At 39.8% G+C, this 23,230-nt stretch overlaps 1 protein-coding gene across 7 annotated transcripts in view; it reads left to right on the forward strand.

Moving 5' to 3' along the window:
* The window catches only part of TRIM2 (tripartite motif containing 2), a 106,820-nt gene that overhangs the window by 47,400 nt on the left and 36,190 nt on the right, over positions 1 to 23,230 (forward strand). For 6 of the 7 annotated variants that reach the window (XM_044430645.1, XM_044430648.1, XM_044430649.1 and 3 more), the window contains exons 12-14: positions 14,854 to 14,919; positions 16,215 to 16,272; positions 18,041 to 18,189. In XM_044430645.1, the coding sequence (XP_044286580.1) occupies positions 14,854 to 14,919; positions 16,215 to 16,272; positions 18,041 to 18,189 (273 nt within the window). Of the gene's footprint in view, positions 1 to 270; positions 4,860 to 14,853; positions 14,920 to 16,214; positions 16,273 to 18,040; positions 18,190 to 23,230 lie in introns of those variants that run through there. The other variant, XM_044430650.1, reaches the window with a different exon arrangement.

Genomic DNA, 23,230 nt, shown 5'->3' on the forward strand with positions numbered 1-23,230 from the left:
TGGTATTTTCCACTGGGTAATTATTTTCCCAGGCAAAGTACAACATTGATATGGAGGCTTTCTATATTTAACATAGACATTTGTGAAGTTTCTCTGATCCACCTGCATTCTTTGAGCACTAGGCAAGAACCTGTACAGGCTTGTCTACTTAGACATGTTTTCTGTACTTCATGCATACCAGCCCGCTGCTTATACACATAAGCTGCAACATGTACACATTGTGGCTTGCTTTCTTTGCTTCATGCATGTTCTTATTACCTCTCTTCACAGGTGTTTGATGGCAGTGGGTCCTTTTTATCGTATATAAATACATCTGCGGATCCACTGTATGGTCCTCAAGGTTTGGCCCTTACTTCAGATGGTCACGTTGTAGTTGCAGACTCTGGCAATCACTGCTTCAAAGTTTATCGATACTTACAGTAACCACTGGAGCTGGATCATGCTGAAGAAGTTACTAGCATTGGAGGGCCAATGTAGCTCTTTTTGTGTAGGATGTCTACTCTTAAATATTTCAATTTTAATACCGAAGGAATCTCCAGGTTTTATTTTTGTTTTATTTCCAAACCTACTTTGTTTACATAGGACTTGCACCTCATATGTTCCGCACTGAAGGATTAATAAATAAGACCCTGTTCTTCCTCTGCTCCCCCCACCGCTCCAAATTCACAAAGACAGTGGAATACTAGAAATGTGAACTCTGTGGCTTGTAGATCAGGCACTTATATAACTGACTGACTAATTTTTGTGAAGGCGGAGAAGAATTTAAAAAGCTACTTTATTTAAAGGGGTTTATTCAACATGTGAATGGGAGCACTTGTTTGCTTCCACATTTGAAAGTTGTTAATTTTAAGCATTATTTAACCCAGCAAGAAGTCTGGGAATCTTCTGGATCACATTGTTATATTAGATATTACACTTGTAACCTTCAGTCTTAGTAACTGTACTACGTAGTTTCTTTTAGTAATAAAGCGATATGGTTAACCCTTCCTGTACTAGCTATCAGACCTAAAACATCGTAATTTTTAGCACTACAAGAATCAATGCAAAACTTCCTGTCCTGTGTAAGATTGATGTACATGTTTATCAATTTTCTTACTGCTCAATGTGTTGTAAGAATTTTCCAGGAAACTGAAACTTCTAAAGCTCTGGAAATATACTCTTATAGGGATATATTACTGCTAACAACTTTGTAGAATCAAGTTCTTAATTCAGACAAATTCATTAGTAAATTAGGTTACACATCAGTTTAGCTAACATTACATATTCATATAGTTATTTGCTATAGTTATGAAAATAATTCACTTTGTTCAGTTACTTGTTTTCACACTGGGTAGCAAAACACATGTGCATCTCATCAGAGGTCCTATCTTGTACAACCAAAAGAAGTTTGGTATTTTAGAGTTTTAAAGGGTTTAGCAAAGTAGGCTTTAAAAAGTCCAAAACAATTGAGCATAAAATATATAAATTGGGGGGAAATTCTTGCAAGTCTATATGTGTGCAAGATACCTAAAGAGGGATTTCAAATAGTTTGGTTGTTTTCCCCACCATATGGGTATATAGTATGAGGATAAAGAATGAGAAACATAAATAAAGGTGATCTGATAAGTCAAAATTACCTAAAATCCTTCTACGTGAAAGCATATGCTAAAAGGATCTCTCCTTTCCTACTCTCCCCTTCCAAATGTAAGCCATGTTGCTTAAGATTACCAGTTTCACACCAGTATTTTCAACATGTTTCCTGTTTGTTTTATTTCCATCAACATGAAAGAGCATAGATGTGGAATTCGTTTGCATCAGCTGACAAGAAAAACAAGTTTGATAGGAAGCAATGTGAGGTCATGTACTGCCACCAGTCTTAGGCAAGATGACACAGAGGATAGTGCGGTTCCAGTGTATGAGATAATCTCGTTTTTGTGCAGTCAGGGTGGCAACTTATTATCTGCCAGCCTGAGCTTATGTGGAGGGTAGAGCCCAATATCTTGTTTAAAACATTTACATGATATATCCAATGAGAAAACTTGCAAAACCAACACAGTTATGTAGCCAGCCCATGATAGAGTAGCTAGAGAAAAAAAGCTAAGATGTTGATTAGCAATGTTTGAATGCTTTTTTAAATATGTTAAAGCAACAGAATAACTTCACACCCTGTTGAAAATAATCCTCTTAAAATGAGTATCACCAAGCATCTAATTGTATGGAATCTGGAGAAACATAGATGTTTCTGGAATGGCAATAGATATTATTAGTCTTGGACATTAAAATAATTTTGAATATTTAAATTCTGTGGGGAAAGGAATGTCCTATTTATCATTTTATGTGTATTTATTAATCATGTAAAACACAAACCTTAAGCTGTCTCAGAATTGCTACTGAGCTTCTACTGTAAAGGAACTCAAAAACTGTTGAGTATGTTATTATAATAGACTTGATTCGAGGGACATTGTCAAACTCATCCAGCATAAAATTTTAGATGTCTATGCTTCTATAAAAATGTTCTTGTGATGAAACAAGATTTTCACTTGAATTTTAAAAAGGTACTGAGCCAAAACCTTCAATGATCTGAATAGGGATTAGGAATACTGTCCTGTAGGTCTTCTCATGTTTCTGGTGAAGACCTCTGATCTTCTATACTCTTGCTTATTTTAATGGAACTTGTGTAGGAGCAGGTCCCAATGAATTGTATAAGGGAAGCATTAAAATCTACATTGTTAACCTGTCACACAGAGATCATTTCATGCATGCAGACATGACCATGCATTCCTTAAAATGCTTTCCTAAAAAGTTTCTTAATTATATTAATAATAACTTGGTAATGCTGTATATACTACCTTGCCTCAGATTTGGATTATTGCTTCTTTCCTTTTCAGTAAAGCAAACATGTTGACTGGGTTTAAACCACACAATAACCAACACTTGAGAGTTAAGTGTGGGTTGTTCTTGAACTGGGGATTATCATCTTGTCTGAACCCAGCTGTGCTAACAAATCATGATTTGTTAACCACAAGTAACAGTTCATAAGCCAACAAACACCATGGGTACTCTTCATGGGTTCTTTGTGGTTAATAAAGTGTAGTTTGTTTCAACAACAACTCATATTTTAGTAACAACCCACTCTAAATCCACACTAAACCTTCAAGTACTGTTTATGGTGTTTTCTGAATGCGCCCTTCCCCTCAATACCTTATTGGAACCTGGTTCTTCCTTGATGAATTGCTGACTTCGTAACATCTCTTGGTGATGGATACTATTATAAACTGGTACTAGTCTGGAGCCCTGTTAAAGTATAGATCTTTGCCAGATGCCATTGAAAACCCAGCAGCCTTGGTCAGCTGAGTATAGGACAAAAGCAAGTTTTCTGTAGCAATGAGTATTTGAAAAGTAGCTAGCAATATTCAGTATGCTTCTTGCTCACCAGTTTTCAGATATTCACTTCTAAAAAACATTTCTGCCCTATATCCAGTTAACTGATCAAGGATTGCCAGAAGAACCACCATTGTAGACATGTAACATTTTTTTTAAAAAATGTTACATTTCTTTGAAAGATTGGTCCAGATGAGTCATAAGTATGTTGTTTGCACCCCTAAATTAATATCTAAAGATGGGTCATGCATGTCCAACTCAGCCTTGCTACTCTGCCACATCCACAGTTACAACCTAAGGCACACCTTGCTTGCAAATGTAAGCTAGATTATCAGTCACGAGTTGTCCCAAGGATTTTTATCAAGTCAAGTTTAGGTTTGTATGATAGACATCCCTCTTGCATCAGGTGATGCTCAAAGGTGAAGTAATGAGTGGAAATAACATCATAAGCAGTTTAAGTGCACATGTGTTTATTCAAAGCAAGCACTTACTAGAAGTTTAAAAATACTGTCAATTCATTTTTGGATAAACTCAGCAACTGTATATTGAAGGGGTTTTTTAATTGTAAAAAGAAAACTTAAAATACTAGGGAAGTTTTTACACTGATTTAAAGTTTCAGCAATGTAGCAAAAATATATTGTCTACTGTTGTTGACCTCTGTAAACATTACAGGGCTTTCAATTTTACAGTTAATTTTTCTTTTATGATTAAGGATCTAGTGTTGCCATAATTAAAACAAGTGCCCATTAAGTTATGCTTGTTGTGTGAGGAAATGGTGATGGTGGCTTTTTATGAATGACAGCAAGGAACAAAATGAAAATGTCTGCTGAAAATGCTGTTACAGAGAAGCTGTGATCATTGATTTAAAAGGTTTGTGTTTTGGTGAATGGATGGACGAAGTTTGTACTGTAGAATAGGATAATTCCAAAATAGTGGTAGTTTCTGATGAATGTACAACACTTAAATGGATGTTTGTGAGCAACACGGCCTTAACCCTACTTTCTCCTGCCCCCCCCCCTTTCTTTTTGACATGGGAATGTTCCATAATGTGCATTGTGTTGTGTAATATCCCTGGGCTAGAAATGTTTTGTATGTTGTACTCTTCCAGACTTCGGAATGAATGATTGTTTTGTTTTGTACATTCCAGCTTTATAAGCCAGTTTCATACATTGTGTAAAGAATGCTATAAAGTCTTGCACTTTCTGCAAATGATGCTGAAGGATCTTAGTCATTGCTTTTTTAAAATTTCCCATCACAGTCATGCACCCTCTCCTGTTTAGAAGAAATATAAACTTGTCTAGTTAAGGCTGAGGATGAAAGCTGTCCATTGAAGACTGTATGTAGGTTTAGCTTCATGTGTGCCATGGTATTTTTTATGCTTTATCCTTCAAAAGAAAGCTTAAAAAACTTACCTTGTGTTGGAACAACAGGAAAAATCTAGAGTCAAATGTGTATCTTTTATCATGCACAACTCCCCAAAATAAAATTAATGAATAAAAGTGGTTTCCTTTTCTTTTTAGATTGCAAAATGTTTTGTTGTTATACTGTGCCCCCTCCCCAAAAAGCCACCTTTGTTGCTCAGCTGTCTTGTTGCTAGAGGCCTTAAGAAGGAGATTATGTAGAGCATAGTCATAAATTTCTAACATGTATACACAGAAGTTAAAGAAGCCTTTCTGAGCCATTTTGGGACACAGAAGGAAAAGTGTACTATTCATCTTGGTCAATAACTATATGAGCACAATATGCCCCACATATACATCCAGTTAGTCTGCTACGAGTACTCTAGACTCTAGAGGTTTATAAACATTGGGTTTAAAGTAAGTAATAAGTGTGATATGCTGCCCACATCCCAAAATGTGAGGCATCTGGAATTCAGTTCCCTTTGAAATAACAGGTAAAGAAAAGACTTGGACTTTGTTTAGTAAGCAGCGTCTTAGGGAAGCAGACTTCTGCAGCAAGTAGCATAACCGCTCATCCTCAATCAGATGTGCCCCCAAAGCTGCAATTGTATCTGTTTTAGCACAGTCTAGCTTAAGTCTAGCTCCTTATGTCTACTGTCCCACACTGTTATTTCAATGGCACTCCACAAGGGTGCACAACTGGCGTTGCTGCTGAATTTGGGCTCCAGTCTCACCAACCAGCTCTGAACAGATTCCCTCATACCAGAAAAAGTCTTGTGGCAACACAGTACAGATACCGGCCAGGCAGCACATAATAGCGATGGGGTAGGATCTGCTAACCAAGCCTGTAGGCCAGCCTAAAACCATTTCACATGGTGATGCTGAAAGCTGGCACAGCCGGAGACTCTCCTCTTTTGCCTTGCTATTTCCTGCTCCTCACAGCCTCTAGCTCTGCTCCTTCTCACCCACGGCTTGAGCTCACTTTCCACTAGCCACACCTCTACTCTGTGACTAGTGATGGGACATCTCAATAGCAGCCGTGAGAATGAACAGAATCAGTGGACAAGACCTCTTTTACCTTGGATCTTAGTAGTTTATTGAAAGATCAGGCATCTTCTGTAGAGAAACCCATACTTACAATAGTGCTGTCAGGTAGAGGCCAAACCAACTACAAGCTTCCAGAACATACGCAGAGTGTTTTATAGGTTCTGAGTCACATGTCACAGCAGCAGGGTAGATGATGTCCAAACAAGGAGAACAATGAAAAGAATGAGAGAGCACTGCAGAAGGAGCTCAGTACAATACCATGGATTAAAGCAGACCTGGGCATTGTCCGGCCCATGGGTCACATCCAGCCCAATGGCTGACCCTGACTGGCCAGCATGAGGTTCATTTACTGTTTTTATAGAGATATATATTGAGCAGAGCTGTAAGTGTATTGGTCCGGCCATTAACAACTGTCAAAGTTTCTCATGTGGCCCCATAGGAAAATTAATTGCCCACCCCTGTATTAAAGGAAAGTGATATAACAATGAGAAGGTATGACAAGTCTTCACTGTGAGTTTGATCATGCTAATTAGGGTGATTGCAATGCTGCTAAAAAAAACCCTTCTCTGGCTGCTTAACAGTTTTGTTGCTGTTGCATAACAATAGTGCTAGTTAGGAGTTCCAACCTCTTAAAGTAACAGCAGTACTAAAAAGGAACCTGGCTTGGAATTCTGCTACTTTCTGAGATGGGCGCAAGTTTGATTTTATAACACAAAGGCATATGTAAGCAACCTTTTTCTTACCAGGACTTATCTGAATTTCCCAACATTAGCCACATCCACCATGGGATCCATTTTGTGGTAGCGCCCACATAATGTCTCCAGTTCCCAAATGTGCCCACAACACTTCCCCTTTCCTAAAACCAGGCCCAGCCAAATGCAGGCTTTCGCACTCTGCACCTTTTGGAAAGAACCCTTAGCGGAGAGTTCCCAAATGAAAAGGGAAGCGAAAGGGCATTTACTGCTTCTTTTTTGAAGGTTGGGACGATTTTAGGAAAGAGTGTGTCAGTGGGACCGAGATCCCTGTGCAGTGAACCGAGGCAGGGGGAAGGCAGGATTATTTCCTTTGCATAAAATTCCAACTCTCTTTAAATAAAATATTCATACCAAAGACAAGGATCAAGATGAAGCAAGAACGAACAACATAAACAGAAAACAACGTTAGGACACCACAGAAATGGAACAGTTTCGTGGGGCATTCGCACTGTTACATCCCTTTTGATTTTATTTGCCCACGCTCTTAATTTGAGCGAAACTGTGTCGTCGTTACTGGTTGGGAATTTGCAGCCGTGAGTGTTTGAAACCATAAACAAGATGCAAAAGTAAAAGACAGCAAGTCCTGGAACACTATCAATTGAGAGAAATCATATCCAGTATTGCTTGTTTCCATGTGCTGCTTTCCAGAGAACAGCCATGTTACTGGGTTGCAAGAAATACAATCTTGTAGCCCCTTAATTTTGTAACCCGCGTGCGCGTTTAACCTTGCTGGGAGCACGTGTTATTGATTGCAAGAGAACTGCTTCCAACGTGTATTGCATAGGCAAGCACAGCAAACAAAGGTCCAGAACTATCATCGCAGTCGGTAACACCCTTAGTTTCCTGTGCGAATCATGGAGAAGCCGAGTTTTAGAGCGACAACATTAAGAGGGGAGAAAAACTCCCACAGTCGCTTCTGATAATCAAATGAAGTGTACCGTTTATTCCTCTTTCCATTTCCTATCTCTATGGCGCTGTGCCGTAGAAGAAGGGCGGGGGCGCCTAACCACCGTCCTGCGGAGCTTGCGATTTAGCCGAGCGGCGGTAGATGGCGCCACGCATCCGGGCGAGGAGGGGCGGCTTCGTTTTGTCGCCCTTTCGTCTCGCGGCCCCTCCTCGCGCACTTAAACAGTTCCCGCCGTTCGGCGCGGGAAGGAGGCGACATGGTAAGCTGTGTCCGTTTGGGCCGCCCAGTTGCTCGCAGGGGTGTTCAGCAAGGGCGCCAAGTGGCTTCGGCGTGGGGGGGAAAGAGGCTTGAGGACGGTGCGGTCGTGAAACGGACCGGGGACTGCCGCCTCAGCGGGCTCATCTTGCGCAGTCGACCCGGTGGGGGTCGGGGCTGCAACCCTAGATACGCTTCGAGGAGTTAGTCTCGTTGCACTCGGTGGGACTTGCCTCCGAGTTGGAGTAACTCCCAAGAGATCCACCGCGCGTGAGCTCCAGGATTGTTCCTTTGGGAATAGCAACTTGCCCTCACCTGGGCCTCTCCTGCTTGTTAAAACGACTGGATCAGCAAAAGCCCACCTTTGTCTGTCTGGCTGTCTGTTTCTTAAATTTATATCTTTTCAAAAAATTCAAAGGTTAGTATAGGAAGGTCGTTCCTCACTACCTATATTATTTGCTCAACAACCCCGTTAGGTTGGTCAGACTAAGAAAGAATGACTAGTTCAATATCTCCAAGCAAGTTTCTTAGCTTAGATGTGGTCCTATGTCTAACTAGGCATGCTTTCATCTTCTATAATTGCATCACAGTGTTTTTCCAATATCTGCCTTACCACAGTTGTCATTCCATTACAATTATACCCTGCCTAACTTCTGGAACTGAGTTCTTTGTATGGAACCCAAGGCAGCTTACAAGGTGGTTCTTTCCATTTTATTCTCACAATTTTATTCTTTCCATTTTATTCTCACAATAACAACCCTGTAAGATAGACTGAGAGTATAAATCGACCCAAAATTATCTAGTGAGTTTTGTGGTTGAGCAGGAACTAGAGTTCAGAGTTCCCAGAGGCCTAGTCCAGCACACATACCACTTTGCCACACTAGCGCTTGTCAGAATCCTGGAATCTCAATTTGAGAAGAGGAAATAGAACTCTGGTTCGTGGGAAAGATCAAGTGTCCAGACCATCTAGGCTTTATTGTATTACCCAGGTTCCCCGCAGGTCCAACTCATGATAATGCATTACCGGGCAGGCAGAGGTAAACTCTGCTGCAAGGCTTCAACAAAACTACAGGGTTTTTATACCCTCCCAGGTACAGGGAAATTGATGACAGAATGCAGAGATTACAATAAGATTCTGAGGTCATCACATACAGAACAGATAAAGGAATGTCAGTCAATCACACTGTAACAATGAGATTACAATATTTCTAATTGCCTGTATTGACACTTTAGTTCAGTAGCTTGAACCCATGTCCAGGTCTGCTTAGACATGTAAATTCAAGCTACTGAGAAACTAGGCATGAACTCAAGACTCTTATCTAGAGTCTAGACATTCTGAATTGACATTCTGATAGCCTCTGGGCTATCAAAAGATACTTCCTTGTAAACTGAATTCCAACAATGACTATTTACAATGTATATTTGGACTAAATGGCCTGTGTACTGTAGCTTACAGCTAAAGGTGAGAGAAAGGAGCAGGGGAATGCCATTTTAAACAGTGACAGCTTGGTTTTGAGAAGGAGTACAGGATTTGATTCCCACAATTCAAATGCACACAGAAGTAATGTTTTCCTGACAGGATTTATCCAAATTTGCCCAACCCGCTCAGTTGTAAACCAGATGCTTTGAGGACTTGAACCCATATATCCTCAAGCTAAGGCAAGTACTCCAACCATGATACTACACTGACTCTGTCATATATTATTTATTTCATTTCAAATAGCAGCCCAGAGTAGAAACTTTCTGGGCAGTTTACAAAAATTAATGAAAAGCAGACAAAATACAAATACTTTGAACATGTTTTCAGAGAAGCATTCAGAAATGTAAAACAGGTAGAACATACAATAAAGAATGACTCTGTGAAAGAAAAACATCTGGGATGGGTAATCCTCTCAAGCCAAGTGCATTTACAAAACTTCACCATGGAGGGGTCTATTAACCAAGTGCTGAAAAGATGATGGTTGGCACCAGGCAGATCACAGTTGGGAAGTGGTTCCGTAGATGGGAGGCTATCATAGAGAAAGCCCTCCCTCTTGTTCCAACCCTCTGATCATTTTTTTAGAATTGGCTTGAAAGGGAGCTTACTGATGGCAATGCACTCCAAAATTTCAGATGCCTCCAATCAGTAGTTTCATGTAGGTGCTAAATAGCATGGGGGACAGAACAGAAGAACTCTGCCAAGGAACTTCCTTCTGGAGAATCCATAAGGCTGAACAGTCTTCCTGAACACCACCTTCTGGAAATTGCTGCTTGGAGCAGAACCACTGCAACACAGTTCTCCCAACTCAGAGAGTTGTCCTAGAAGGTTGTTGGTAGTGAAAGCTGCTGAGTGGTCCAGGGTTATCAGTAGGCACACTCCCACATCTCTGCTGGCATAGGCCATCATACAGGGTGACTGAGGCTGTTTTATTGCCAAAACCAGACCTGAACCCCAACTGAAATGAATCCACCCACATCCTGGTACTGTGCAGCTGCATCCTCATGCAGAGTTACCCAAAGAAATAAGCCCCATTGAACATAGTGGTGGATTGCATCTGAGTAAGCATGCTTTAAGTTTGAGCTTGTTAATCATCTAGAACTGCCTTGCTTATTGGTACATTTAACTGAAAACTTCTGGGGCTTTTCTACATGAGACATTAGCTGTGTGCTCATGATCTCAGTCACCTAGGTTTGAAAGTCCTTTTTATGATGATGTCATCCTCCTAGGCCTCTGCTGTGTTTCAGGCCATGTTCTACCTTTACTTTTAAAAAGTAGGGAAAGTCAGTTATTACATTTCAAATGTGGAACAAACAAATAATTCTGTACAATGTAATTCTGCAGTATTGCTGCTATACCTCCTTACCACCTTGTAGTTGGATAGTGGAATATACTGACAGGTGGGGAAAGACTAACCTGGGGAAAACCCATGGGTAAAGGAAACACTCTTCCTCCTGCAAGGAAAATGGAAGAAGCATCAGGAAATAAACAGACTAAACATCTTATGTACAAAGGGCTGATACTGAACCTTGGCTAAACACATGCCAATGAGGGGACTATAATGGTAATGTCTATTCCATTTTGTTGGGGCAGTTATTTCTGCTTGTAACTCAGAGTGGTCCAACATATGGCCCCCAAGTTCTTTTTCAGAGGCTCTCTTGTCGCTTGGAGCCTCCTGTTCCCTGGACCCTCTGGATCTGCACGGGCAGGATTGCAGCAAGTTCTTGTGAAGCTGTGGGCCCATCCTGCTCTCTTCATGAGACTTAGGAAGAGAGTGGGTTGGGCTGGCGGCCTTGCAGGAGCTCACCCCAGTATGCCCTGTGCTGCTCTAGCTGACAAGTGCAAAGGCACTCAGCAGCAGGAGCTTTACCAGGGCATGTCTGGTAAAGTAAAAGAGGCTCAACTTGCCAATTCCAAGATGGAAGGAGGGGCGGGGGGGTGGTCACATTAAAGCACTTTGGGAGGAGAAACAGGGAAGAAAGAGATGGGCCTTCCCAGACTAACAGTCATTGTGTTTGGCTGTGGTTGGAGAAGGAACTGCCTGTGATGTCTGCAGGGATCACAGGCTCACAATTCTTTTTCATTCAGTTAGTCCTAAAATCATCTTAAATGGTGTATATTAAATTTTATTGTGAACACTTTAACAATATGGAAATTTAATTCATTGTGACCACCAAGTACTGTGTTGAAGTCCTCATGTGGCCCTCAAGGTATGAAAAGTTGAACTGCCCTGTTAAAACTGGTAGTTGTAGAAAGACGTATGCTCTGTGAAACACTGAATCTTATAAAAAGCTAAGTCATGTTAAGTAGTTTTAACTTCAGTTCTTCTTTGTGGGCTCTGCATTACACAGATGGGCTCTGCACCTGCACAGGGTCTGTTGTCTGGAGGATTTTCTTAGCTAAAAACTTAATGCAGTGGGAGCCCCTCCTCCCTCTCCCTGGTTTATATAGGAGGGATTCCCACTATTTTCCTCAGATCTTTTTTTTACTACAGTTGTGAGTGCCTCTGGTCTTTCCTAGAACTTCTACTGTTTGTATCACCTTTTTGATTTTTCTCTGAACCCCTACTGATCTTTTTCTCATTCCGCTTGCTTCAGTTTCTGGACTTTTTTTCTTTTCAAAAACCCTGCTTTTTTGCAGGAAATTAGTCCTGATCATTCTTGCATGGAATGGATGTCCATTTTGCTTCTTGCGTAACACAGTCTCTCTAACTTAGGTTGATGCATGCTAAGAACTTTGCTTTTATATACACAGCCAGTAGACATGCATATCTTATCCAAACCATAATACCATGGGCCTGCAGAACATATCGTACCATTGCTACAGAAGTGAGGGACTAAAAGCCGTAATTCAAAGGGGTTGCTTACAACTTCCTATGTTTAGTCCTGCTGTGAGTTCAGCTAGATTTGTTATGCTCTTGAGTTCTTGGAACTTAACACCTGTTACTTCACATACATTTTGATAGCCACAACTAAACCTATGAAAAGTTAATGGGTATGAAGATGTCAGCATTACTTGGCAAGCAAAATCGAACTGCTCTATGGTGGGAAGCTTGCAGGGGAGCCTACTTCCATGAATATGGAGGCCAACCTGATAACAGGTTGTGAGCCGAGGTTCCTCCTTCGTGCATTTAAAAGCCACAGACTGCTTTCCTTGCAAAGCATTCTTTATTTACCCAAAAGCACAAATCACTCAGAATGAATTCCTGAACATGCACACAGTGGTTTGAAGAACCCAATCTAGTATTCCCCTCCAGGGATTCTTCTAATGAAAATGCCTGGGCCCCATCTTACCCCCCCCCCCCTTCAAAGCACTAAATCTCAATAGATGAAACAGGTAGGTGAACATTGCATCCACCACTTCTCCTGCTCCTCAGAAACCTTCAAGTTTGGATGCTTATGAGTATCAATGGTGAAACACCTTGGGTTGTTCTCTAAGGCTACTGTACTGTGCATAATTTGAAATAGTGGCTGTATAAATAACTAGTAACATCAGTTCATTAATATCATGCTTTTCACTGGAAGCACTGTTAGAAATAAACTTACTGGTATTAACTAAAGTCTCAGAAGTTCCAGGTGGGATCGTGGCAAAGCATATCCAAGAGGGAAAAGGAGAGACAGACATAGTGCAGACAGTCTTTTCCTTGGTAGGATTTTCTTTTCTTTTTTTGCTTTTATGTGGGTACTGTGATTCAAGTAAAGTATTGTTACTCTTCTTTATTTTACTGCTAGCCAGGTTCTCAATGAGATCCTGATGAACTCTGTATAAGCGAGCAAATAAAGGCTGCAATACTATAGTCACTTTTTAGTCTATAGTGCATTCCATTGAATTGAATTGCATTGGATAAGTGATATACTCGTATACCTGTGTGATAGGTGAATATTTGGATTGTACTGGAATGTAATTGTAAGTAGACGTTTACACACTTTGATGTGCTAGACTAGCTTGGTAAGGTCCAAATTTGTAGGGAAATTAATTGTTGTGAGAGATGCATGAGCACACTTAGAAACTTTTTCTTTTTTTCCTGCAATAGGTACTGGCATCCAGTGGGCAAGCTGTAACATTTAAGTGCCAGCAGCAGCTGTAGACTTAAGTGTAGGAAATAGCCTTGAATGTATGGCCCACTCATCTTTGTTGGACTGTGCTCAGTTTTTACCAGAGTGAGTCATCATAGCATGTTTTTCTTATGAAGAGTTGTACATAGAGAGTATGACTGAGCAGATCAGGTACCCTACCTCATGTTCCAGAGATTTCTTCCCCTGTCCTCCCCATTCCACTTAAGGAAATCAGCCCTATTTCTGCTATGGGAAAAAGAAGCAGTATGTTCTCCCTTGTAGTACAACTGGGTCAACCTTCAGTTTCAATGGGTAGACTCCAGCATTAGTGGTGGCTGGAAGTTGACTGCATTATTATTAGTACTACTTTACTTTACTTTTCCACCCTTTTTCCCTGTAAGGAACCCAAGGTGGCTTACATAGTTCAATTTTAACTTCACAACAATTCTGTGAGGTAGCATAGACTGAGAGTCCCTGGCTGGCCACGAGCTTCATGGACAAATGGGAAGTAGAACCCAAATCTCCCAGGTTCCCCATCCTGTAATCTAATCAACGCACCACACTGATATTTTGTTTCCGGGCATGAGCCCTTTGCACAACATGGACTCTGCAATACAGCAAGCTGAACTTGGCTCACAGTTGCAGCTGTCAGAGAAGAGACCTATTCTTCCCTGGGATAGCTCCGGAAGGAATGAGTGGGAGGGAGTAGTGAAATACCCACAGTGACCCTGATCAGGCTCATTGTGGGTGCTTTGGAAAACAACCAACCCACTGTTACTTATTACCAGGGTGAATTTTTGCATCATTCAGCCTGTGTACCAGCAAAGTCCACCTATCGTGTTTGAGGGTTTCGAAAGCAAGAGATGTCACTTTAGATGCTTATTACACCATCTGGTGGACCAGATTAGAAGATGTAAGGCAGGGACCCTCCTCCTCCTCCTCCTTGTCTTTTGGTGCAGTATTTCACCTACTGATTCCTGAATCTTCTTCAGCAGAAACTGAAGTAATTCATTCAGCTCTTGGGTTGAGCCCAAGATTGAGTGAAGGTTCTGAAAGTATGTTTAGCAGATTAATCTGCAAAGCATGGTTAACTTGCTACATTACCCACTATGGTTTACTGAAGGGAATCCTAGTCTAGATGAGAAAAGTGTATACTGAACAAAGTTCTTTACAAAAAGACATACGATATAGCTAAGCATTAATGTATAATATAAAGATACGAATTGCTTCTCTAGTGTCTACACACTGTTTAAGTTTTTTCATTTTTTCGAAATGTGTTTTCCAAAGGCAGGCTCTGTGGTGCTTAAATGCATGATCAACCAAGTGACAACCAAGTGTCCAGTTACGTGTTGATATTTTGTACTATATAGAAGACTAGAAACTGTGGATCAATACAGCTGGCACAATTCACAGAGATGAAGATGCATCAGACTTGAGAATTTTAGGGGAATGGAATCAGGTGTCTTGCTCCTGTACTATACTTTTTACATATGAATCACCAAATATTTTGTTCCCACATGGCGATGTCTCTAGACATACCTGAAAATATTAATTTCAGACATGCTATTAACCATGTTGCATGTTTTTTCCTGTTCAGTCAAAGAAAAGAGGGCTCAGTGTTGAAGAGAAGAGAACTCGGATGATGGAAATTTTTTTTGAAACGGTAAGCGATATTTGTTTGCTATTGGAGAGTGTATTGTGAATAGTTTCTCTATGAGCACATAGTGAGGCTGAACTGAAAACTTGCAGTTGCCAAGCAGGCTTGTCTTCCGTGGCTAGATCAGAGGCATTTTCTACAAATTTAATGTTCATCCCAGAAGCCTCCAGGATGTCAGAGAGGATCTTGGAATGCAATCAGGTTGCACAAAGAACTGGCCTTGCCCAAAAAAAACCCCAACAACCCCAAAGCCGCCATGCATGAGAGCTTTTGACTTCTGTATTTTTTCAGGTACAAGAAATTGCCTGAAAATTTTGGGTCTTAAATTGGGCTTATTGCATGATAAACAATTATGATAGTATAATTTGGCACTTTAGTCAGCTTTTCAAAATGTTTTTGAAATCTGTAAGTGGATCCATACAATCATATCTTGTCTTGATAAACTGATATAGGAAAGAGTCTTTTCCTTGCACATGCAGCACCTTCCAGTGAGATGTGATTAAACCAGAAGTTTTCCAATTATCCAGTTTTTTAGTTTTGATAAAATGGCAATAGTATAGCTAATCGATTATTTATTGGAGTTGCTTGTGCTATGAAGGAAGGAACAGAAAAGCTAAATGCTTAGGTTAAAAGATTTATTCCTTCCTTGACTTTTTTATAGTTAATATTTTAGTTGTAGAAAGGGTGGCATAGAAATGAAAATAATAGTCGTATTTTATTTTTCATTTATTGCATGTATTCCATTGTATTGTTCAGTTGCTGCTAGAGGGTGTGTTGGAAACAGCACTGAGTAGTTTGGACTTTGCTATATTTTTAGCCTAACCTGGGTCAACCCATTTCTTGATCACTGTGTGCTGAGCAAAAAAAAGGTTAAATATTTAATTCAGTACTGAAAACAATTAATATGAGGAAATAACAAATTTGTCTTCCTGGTTTCCATAATGCTTTGTGATGTTTGTCAGGGAATTGAAATCCACCTTCTTTGATTGAAAGTTGCATCCTTTTCAAGGATATTCTTGGTGGATTAAAATCCTATAAAATTTATGAAACAACTGTAAGAAAGGAATAGGTGTGGAGTAATTCAAAGAGCTGACCAGCTCCTTCCACCTTGTGTATGAGAAAGTGGTGATGTGGTGTAATGTTTTATGTAAGTTGTAAGAACTGTTGAGTCATGAGCTTGAAACCACAAAAGCCTCTTTGCTGAGGAAGTAATTTCAGAGTGCATCCGATGCTTTTCCTTTCACTGTGATGATGGTGTGTTGTTTCTTTCCCTTGCTCTCCTTCCTTCTCTTTGTTAACAGAAAGATGTATTCCAGTTAAAAGACATTGAGAAAATTGCTCCCAAAGAGAAAGGAATCAGTGAGTACCTAAACTCATTTCTCATCTATTCTTCACTGTACGAGCAAACTGTTTTGCAATATCTTCAGATCTGTCAAACTTTTCTAGGGTTCATCTAGCTGGAAAATATCTAACACCGATAATCTTAAGGCTTTTCCCTCTTTCTTAATGGATTTTTTTCTGGTAAGAAAAAAGGCAGAAGCAGGAAAAAAACACATGAGGTATATAAATCTTGTCTGATACCCCAGTGTGAATTCTCATTCTGTGAATGAGGTAGTGCTCACTCTCTCTCGCTTGCTCGCTCTCTCTCTCTCTCTCACACACACACACACACCCCAAACAAAAAAAGCCCCAAACACAGCCCTCTTCTGGAAGTTCCTTCATTCTTGACAGAGGCTTTGGAGGTGTGCACTTCATAGCAATTGTTTAAGGAACTCTGTGAATGCTGGGATACTCATCTTGCTGTAAGACTGGTAGAGAATAAAAAAGAAGTAAATCTTTTGACCTTGCTGCTATTGTGGATTTCCCAACATGATATTGAATCCCTTATAAACTGTTTTAGTACCCCATTCTTCCAGGTTGTGAACTTTCCTTGCAGTCAGTCAGCCATTGATAATTGACATCTTCTTATGCAATGCTGAACATTTTTCATAAAGGGGGTAGAGAGGATTCCCTTCCTACCACCTTTTATCCAGACATGCTGTTTCTGGCAAAATAGATAACTCTGCAATAGGTAATAGCTTATAAAAAACATAACCTCTGTAACCTATTTTACCAAGGTAAAGTATGTTGCATATAATTGTTTGGGAATTATCTGCTGAAGAGACTGACCCTGCCCACTCCACACCCCTTCACAATATATTAATGTTTTCTTTGGTTATGGAATCTGTGCCGCTGGTATAGACAGCAGGGGTGAATAGGGAGGCATTCTCTGTAGATTCTCAAGAATGTGGTAATTTTTGTATGTCCAAATTCACTATGGAGTTTTAGAATAATCTATATTTTAAAAAAATGACTTACTTTGGACTGACTTTGAAGACCACAGTTAAGTTTTCAGTGTGTGAGGCTGTTACGTAGATTTCTTTTGGACTGTCATATTTTAAACATTGTCATAAACTATGATTGTAAGAAGTGGGAAGGACTAACTACCCAAATAAATAAAACTTGTTCAGGGTATCACAATGGTATTTGATAGACATATAGATAAGGTGTCATTTAAAAATAGAGTTCTATCATATGTCATCTGACGTATGGTAGTAAGAATTGTAGCATTACTGTAGCATTAAGCTATTGGCATTACTGCAGCATTACTGTAGCATTAAGCTATTGGCCTCTCTTGTTTTCTTAATCCTTTCTTAAAAATTCTCAGCATGAAATTTGCCTTCTTATTCCTTTCCTTATTCCAGCATGAAATGTTTTATGGCTGTTGGGCACTTATGTCAGCCTCTTAGGAATACTTCACACAACAGCTTTCATCCTGCATGGTGACTTTCATGCTGTCAGCTCTCTACTGTAGTAGAGAGCCACATGCAGCTATCTACAGCCTTCCTGCTAATCTCTACTAATTTAGAACCTGCTATGTTGTATTGACAGGCAGAACTTTGCAGGAATTCTGAAAATGTTTCCAAAGTGTGTGTGTGTGCGTGTGCACACACACATTTTGTAAACCTTTTTGAGAGCTAATTTCAAAAATCATGTCCTTGTTATGTGCTCATATGTTCTAATAAGTAGTCAACTCTTCCCATATATGTTAAAAAACAAAACAGTGCTGTGTTTGTTTTTTCCACAGCTGCTATGTCAGTAAAGGAAATCTTACAGAGCTTAGTTGATGACGGTATGGTAGATACTGATAGGATTGGGACTTCCAATTATTTTTGGGCGTTTCCAAGTAAAGCTCTTCATACCAGAAAACGTAAACTGGAGGATCTGCAGATTCAGGTAACTCTGAATTAATATTTTACTTGCCAAATATCAGAAGATCAGCCTACTCTTAAAATAACATTTTCACACCATTTTCACTCTTACTTCAGTCAAATATATTTATTTACCTTTATTAACCTGTGATCTTCTAGTCTTTTGTCTCAGATATTCTTTATGTGTCACAAATATTTGTAAAGCATTCTTTAATGTAAAGTCTTTCAAAGTGGTTCTGAATCATGCATGTAACCTAGCGGTTAAGTCCTAGACATCCATTTCAAGCTGTTAATTAAAGAGTTAGGGGCCTATTTTCACATAATAGTTCACTAACTCCTTCCAAGATGAGAAATATTCTATTGTTAAACATTCTGAATTGAAATATTGAATATCCCATGCCATCTCATATTCTTAAGCAGTTTTCATGTAAGCTGAACTGCTAGAGATCAGATGCTCCCCATGGATTTCTGATTCTCTGAGTTGATCTAAATAGGCAAAAGGAGTATACACTGTCATGGACTGCATCACATGAGAGGGTGTATAGGAGATAGCATATTGGAAATAAATGTTCCTCCATGCTACAGTAAGTTAGCCTGAGGGTTCTGTCTTAGATTCTGCTTGATGTGCATGCTTTTCATATTGAAGGAGGATTGGGAGGGCGTTGCATGAGATTTCAAACATTTGATCCCCAATCTGCAAAAGTGGTACACTTGAAATAACCTTAATATACTTCTAGCATATAACGTCTCCTTCCTTATATGCCCTCATGCCCCTTAAGATCTATGGGAGAAGCCCTGCTCCGGGAACCCTCTCCAAGAGAGGTAAAAAGGTCATCAACTCGGAGTAGGGCCTTCTCTGCTGTGGCACCCAGACTCTGGAATGTACTCCCCAGAGAGGTACCCCTGGTGCCAAGTTTATACTCTTTTCAGTGCAAGGCCAAAACCTTTTTATTTAAACAATTTTTTAAAACTTAATAGTTTTTAAATGTTGCTCTGTTTGTTTTGTGATTTATTGTTTTGTTCTGTTTTCTTATTTATTGAAATTGTTGTTTTAATTGTCTTTTTAAATATTGTAAGCCATCTTGAGATCTTGTATAATAGGACAGCATACAAAAGCTTTTAATAAATAAAATAAATAAATAGCATACAAACACATTTCAAGTGTAATAATTGATGTTTTACATATGTTATGTTTCTTATGCAAATACAACTGAATTCCTGAACTCCAAAACCTTCTGAGACAATGGTAAAAGGCACCAGTTCAGCTCAGAAGTTGTTAAAACCTTTATACTTGGTTCAGCCTTTGAGGAATTGCTGAGCCACACCCAGAACAATTGGGACTAGCAATGCTGTCTGACTCATCTGAACCCAGCCAAGAAAACAAGCCTCTTTGTGCTTGGAAGTTTTAGTGGTGTGTCTAGAGTGACTAAAACTGTTTGCATGCTGACTTTGCAAGTGAAATGGCCTGCTATGACCTTGAAGATGTGTAATATTGCTATGTCCCATACCAAGCTATATGTGATATAGAGTATAATGGAGTGCTTGTTTCTTTTTGGAAATTCGTAGTGTTCAGTGGAGACTTAAGCAATCCTATAATGATTAATTTACATAAGACTTTTGCAGAAAGGAGCTTTCTAAAATATTATATATTCCACATCAGTATTGAAAAATATGCAGCTGCTTTCATTTGCAGGAACTGAGGCTGAATGTGACTTGCTTCAGGTAATCTCCACTGAAGCTGTGGCAGATCACATATTTAAATTACTTCCATCTAAGTCAAGCATGGTCCAAAATTCAACAATAATCTTTTATTGGTGTAGATGGCTAAGAGCCAAATTAAGCTGCTATAAACAACTGCCTGCTCAGATCTTGTATGGTTTACATAGACCTCTCTAACCACCTGCCTGTAAATCAGAGGCTTGGAAAGAACTGTCCCCTCACAAATCAAGTCAGCAAATGAAGCAATAACAGATAGAGGAAGACGTGTACTTGGAACAATAGCTTCATACGACTCTAGCTACATCAGATAAAGAAAGGCAGGATACCACAGTAACAGTCAGTCAGTGGGGGGATTCCTTTGTGATTTCAAATATGGCAATCAGATCTTGGCCATAGCCAAAAATCTCCACAGGATGCTCCTAGCTCAAATAAATAAGCATACATATTTGAATGCAGGCATGTGTGTATGTACATCTGTGGGCTGCTGACGTTGTCTAGTGTAACATTCAGAGCCAAACAGATTGTGTCCCTCCTGTCCATGTTTGGGTGTGATTTCATTGTTTCAGTCTGTGTTATCTGGACTGTGGTTTCAGTCAATGTGGGGTGGTTGACCAGAGTATCGTGTGCACTTGGGTTCAACTTTTCAATATCTAGCAAGTTCACAGGTCACCAATGCCTTACCTGCCACACAGGCTCATGCAAATAAAAAGGAACAGTTCTATAAAAGCTGCCCTGAGCTTCCTGGAAATGTGATTTCTGTCTAAAATATGACAAGAATATATGTATGACAAGTTGCTAGAATGTGTTGTCCTAAGTGAAAATTAGTCTGTGAGCTCATCATAACACAGTTGCCAAAAACCTGCCTACGGTGAGTTTGCTGTACAAGAATTTGAGCATTGTGAATAAGTAACTAAGTGAAGAAGGAAGCTTTCAACTTCTCAGCTGTTTCCAAGAATGTTCTCATTTTGGAAAGAGAAAAGGGTGGACTTCCAAACTACTCACATGGATGCAGCTTGGATAATCTGAGCAGAAACTAACACGTTTATCCTTGTTGCTTTCTTGCTTTGTCCTCTTGCTGTGCTTTCCCCAGTGTAATATAAGATGACTTTTTCCCCCAGTTTCCATTTCCCTAAATATTTTTTATTTTGGTGATTAACATTTCTTGTTCTGTTGCTGGTGGTGATTCTAAAGTAGCACTTATAAAGAAATAATTATTAGAGATTATTGTTAATTGCAAACAGCTGAATATGCCAACTACTTATATGGACTTGTTGCTTTTCTTTCAGTGTCAGAGCTCCTGTACCTTTTAATATACATGTAACAAGTATATAGTTTCAATATAAAGTTTACCCCATTCTTGAATCTCCACGCTGGGAACAGGTTCAAATGTAGTGTGGTATTTCTACTTGCATTGCCTTTATCAGAAATGCAGGAGCTCTGCCATAAAAAGAGTGTTGGCAAACCTATTGGCTCCTCCAGGGAAAAAGGACGGCCTAGGGTTCTGGAGTTAGCAACAGGCTACTTGAGGCAGGCCAGGACATGAACAGATCTGTGTGAGATGATCAACTTTTGTTTAAAAGGTTAAAATGTCTGCAGGGTGTTCAGGAGGGGGAGAAAGGATGAGCTGTGCAGAAAAATCTCCAGGAGGTGGACATTTTGAAAATCCCTATAGGGAGAGGTACGCTTTAGCACTATTTTAGGCTTAGGGAAAGGCCCAGCTTAGGGTTAGGGTTGCAAAAACAACGTTTCCCAGCATGGTTAAAATGCCTGCAGGGTGTTCCGGAGGGGGAGAAAGGACGAGCTGTGCAGAAAAATCTCCAGGAGGTGGACATTTTGAAAATCCGTATTGGGAGAGGTACACTTTAGCACTATTTTAGGCTTAGGGAAAGGCCCAGCTTAGGGTTAGGGTTGGAAAAAAAATGCTTCCCAGCATGGTTAAAATGCCTGCAGGGTGTTCAGGAGGGCGAGAAAGGACGAGCTGTGCAGAAAAATCTCCAGGAGGTGGACATTTTGAATATCCCTACTGGGAGAGGTGCCCTTTAGCACTCTTTTAGGGTTAGAGAAAGGCCCAGCTTAGGGTTAGGGTTGGAAAAACGATGTTACTGGTGGTGGGGTAGGTGGAGTGGGGTAGAAAGCAAATCTTAGTGAAAGCTTAAGACAAAGAAGGAACCTTGAAATAACCATATAGAATGGAAACACTGAAAGAAATGGAAAAGACAATGCACATAACTTACGGGGAAAGAGAAGGATGTGTTCAGGGCAGCCTCATTAACATTTATATTTGATATGTTTGCATATAAGTTGGGGTAATCTTGTTCCGGAAGGGAGTTTGAACAACTAACTTGAACTTAAGGAAAGGTGGAAATATCTAAGGCAGCAGTGCAAGGAGTACAGAGAACCTTTGTTAGTAGTGTTTACATTGTAAACATGCATTTTTAGTTAGGATTTACAGTTTGCCATCAAGTTTCAAGATGTTACTAGTTTGCACTTACAGCAATAGCTAGAAAAAATGGCTTCATTATTCATGGTCCTTAATTTCAGGTTGTTCATTTTGCTAGGTGTCTACTGTTGAGAAGGAGAATTCCAATCAAAGCTTCCTCTAACATATTTGTAACATGATATGAAGAGTTATTTTTCTTCAGGGTACAGAATCATTACTGCATTGATGACACAGAAGGTTTCTCCAAAAATATGACAGCTGGTGTCTTTCCAAATATTACATATTCTGGCTGCCAGGCCATTTCCTTGATTTTATCCCTGTTTTGTTTCTGTTAGAGGTTCTGTATCTGTTTATACTTCTGTTAAGCAGGAAGCCTGAGCAGTCCCTTCAGAATTAAATACTACTAGGCAATTGTCCTGCTTTGCTCATAGTGGCTCATTCAAATCTTCATTCAATTTCAAACACTAAATTTCTAAGTCCTGTATATAGTTTGAAAAAGGGCCTCTCTTTCTAAAAGGATGTAATTTTTCCTTAAGAGACTGAAGGAAGGCATGCTATCTGGATGTTGACAGAAGTTGAAATGGAGAGGGGGTTGTTGGGCAGACAAGGCTGTTGATAAATGGCTTGGTAACTTCTTAAGAACTTTTTTGACTTAAAATTGGTGCATAGTTACAAGAACTAGGATGCAGTCCTCAAAATTTATATATAGGAAGTATGTTCACTTAGAACACATTTGAATTTATTTCTCATTAGGCGTAGTTAGAATTGGACTATAAATGTTGCATCATTTCAAGCCATTATTCAAGACGTGTGTGTGTGAGGGGGAGTGTTCACATAACTGGTGAATATGAAATTACACTATTTTGCAAATAATGCCCTATTAAAAGGATAACCAGGATTTGGTGCC

Source organism: Varanus komodoensis, unplaced genomic scaffold (genome assembly GCF_004798865.1).
Source record: "Varanus komodoensis strain SLA01 unplaced genomic scaffold, ASM479886v1 scaffold21, whole genome shotgun sequence".
Taxonomy (NCBI): domain Eukaryota; kingdom Metazoa; phylum Chordata; class Lepidosauria; order Squamata; family Varanidae; genus Varanus; species Varanus komodoensis.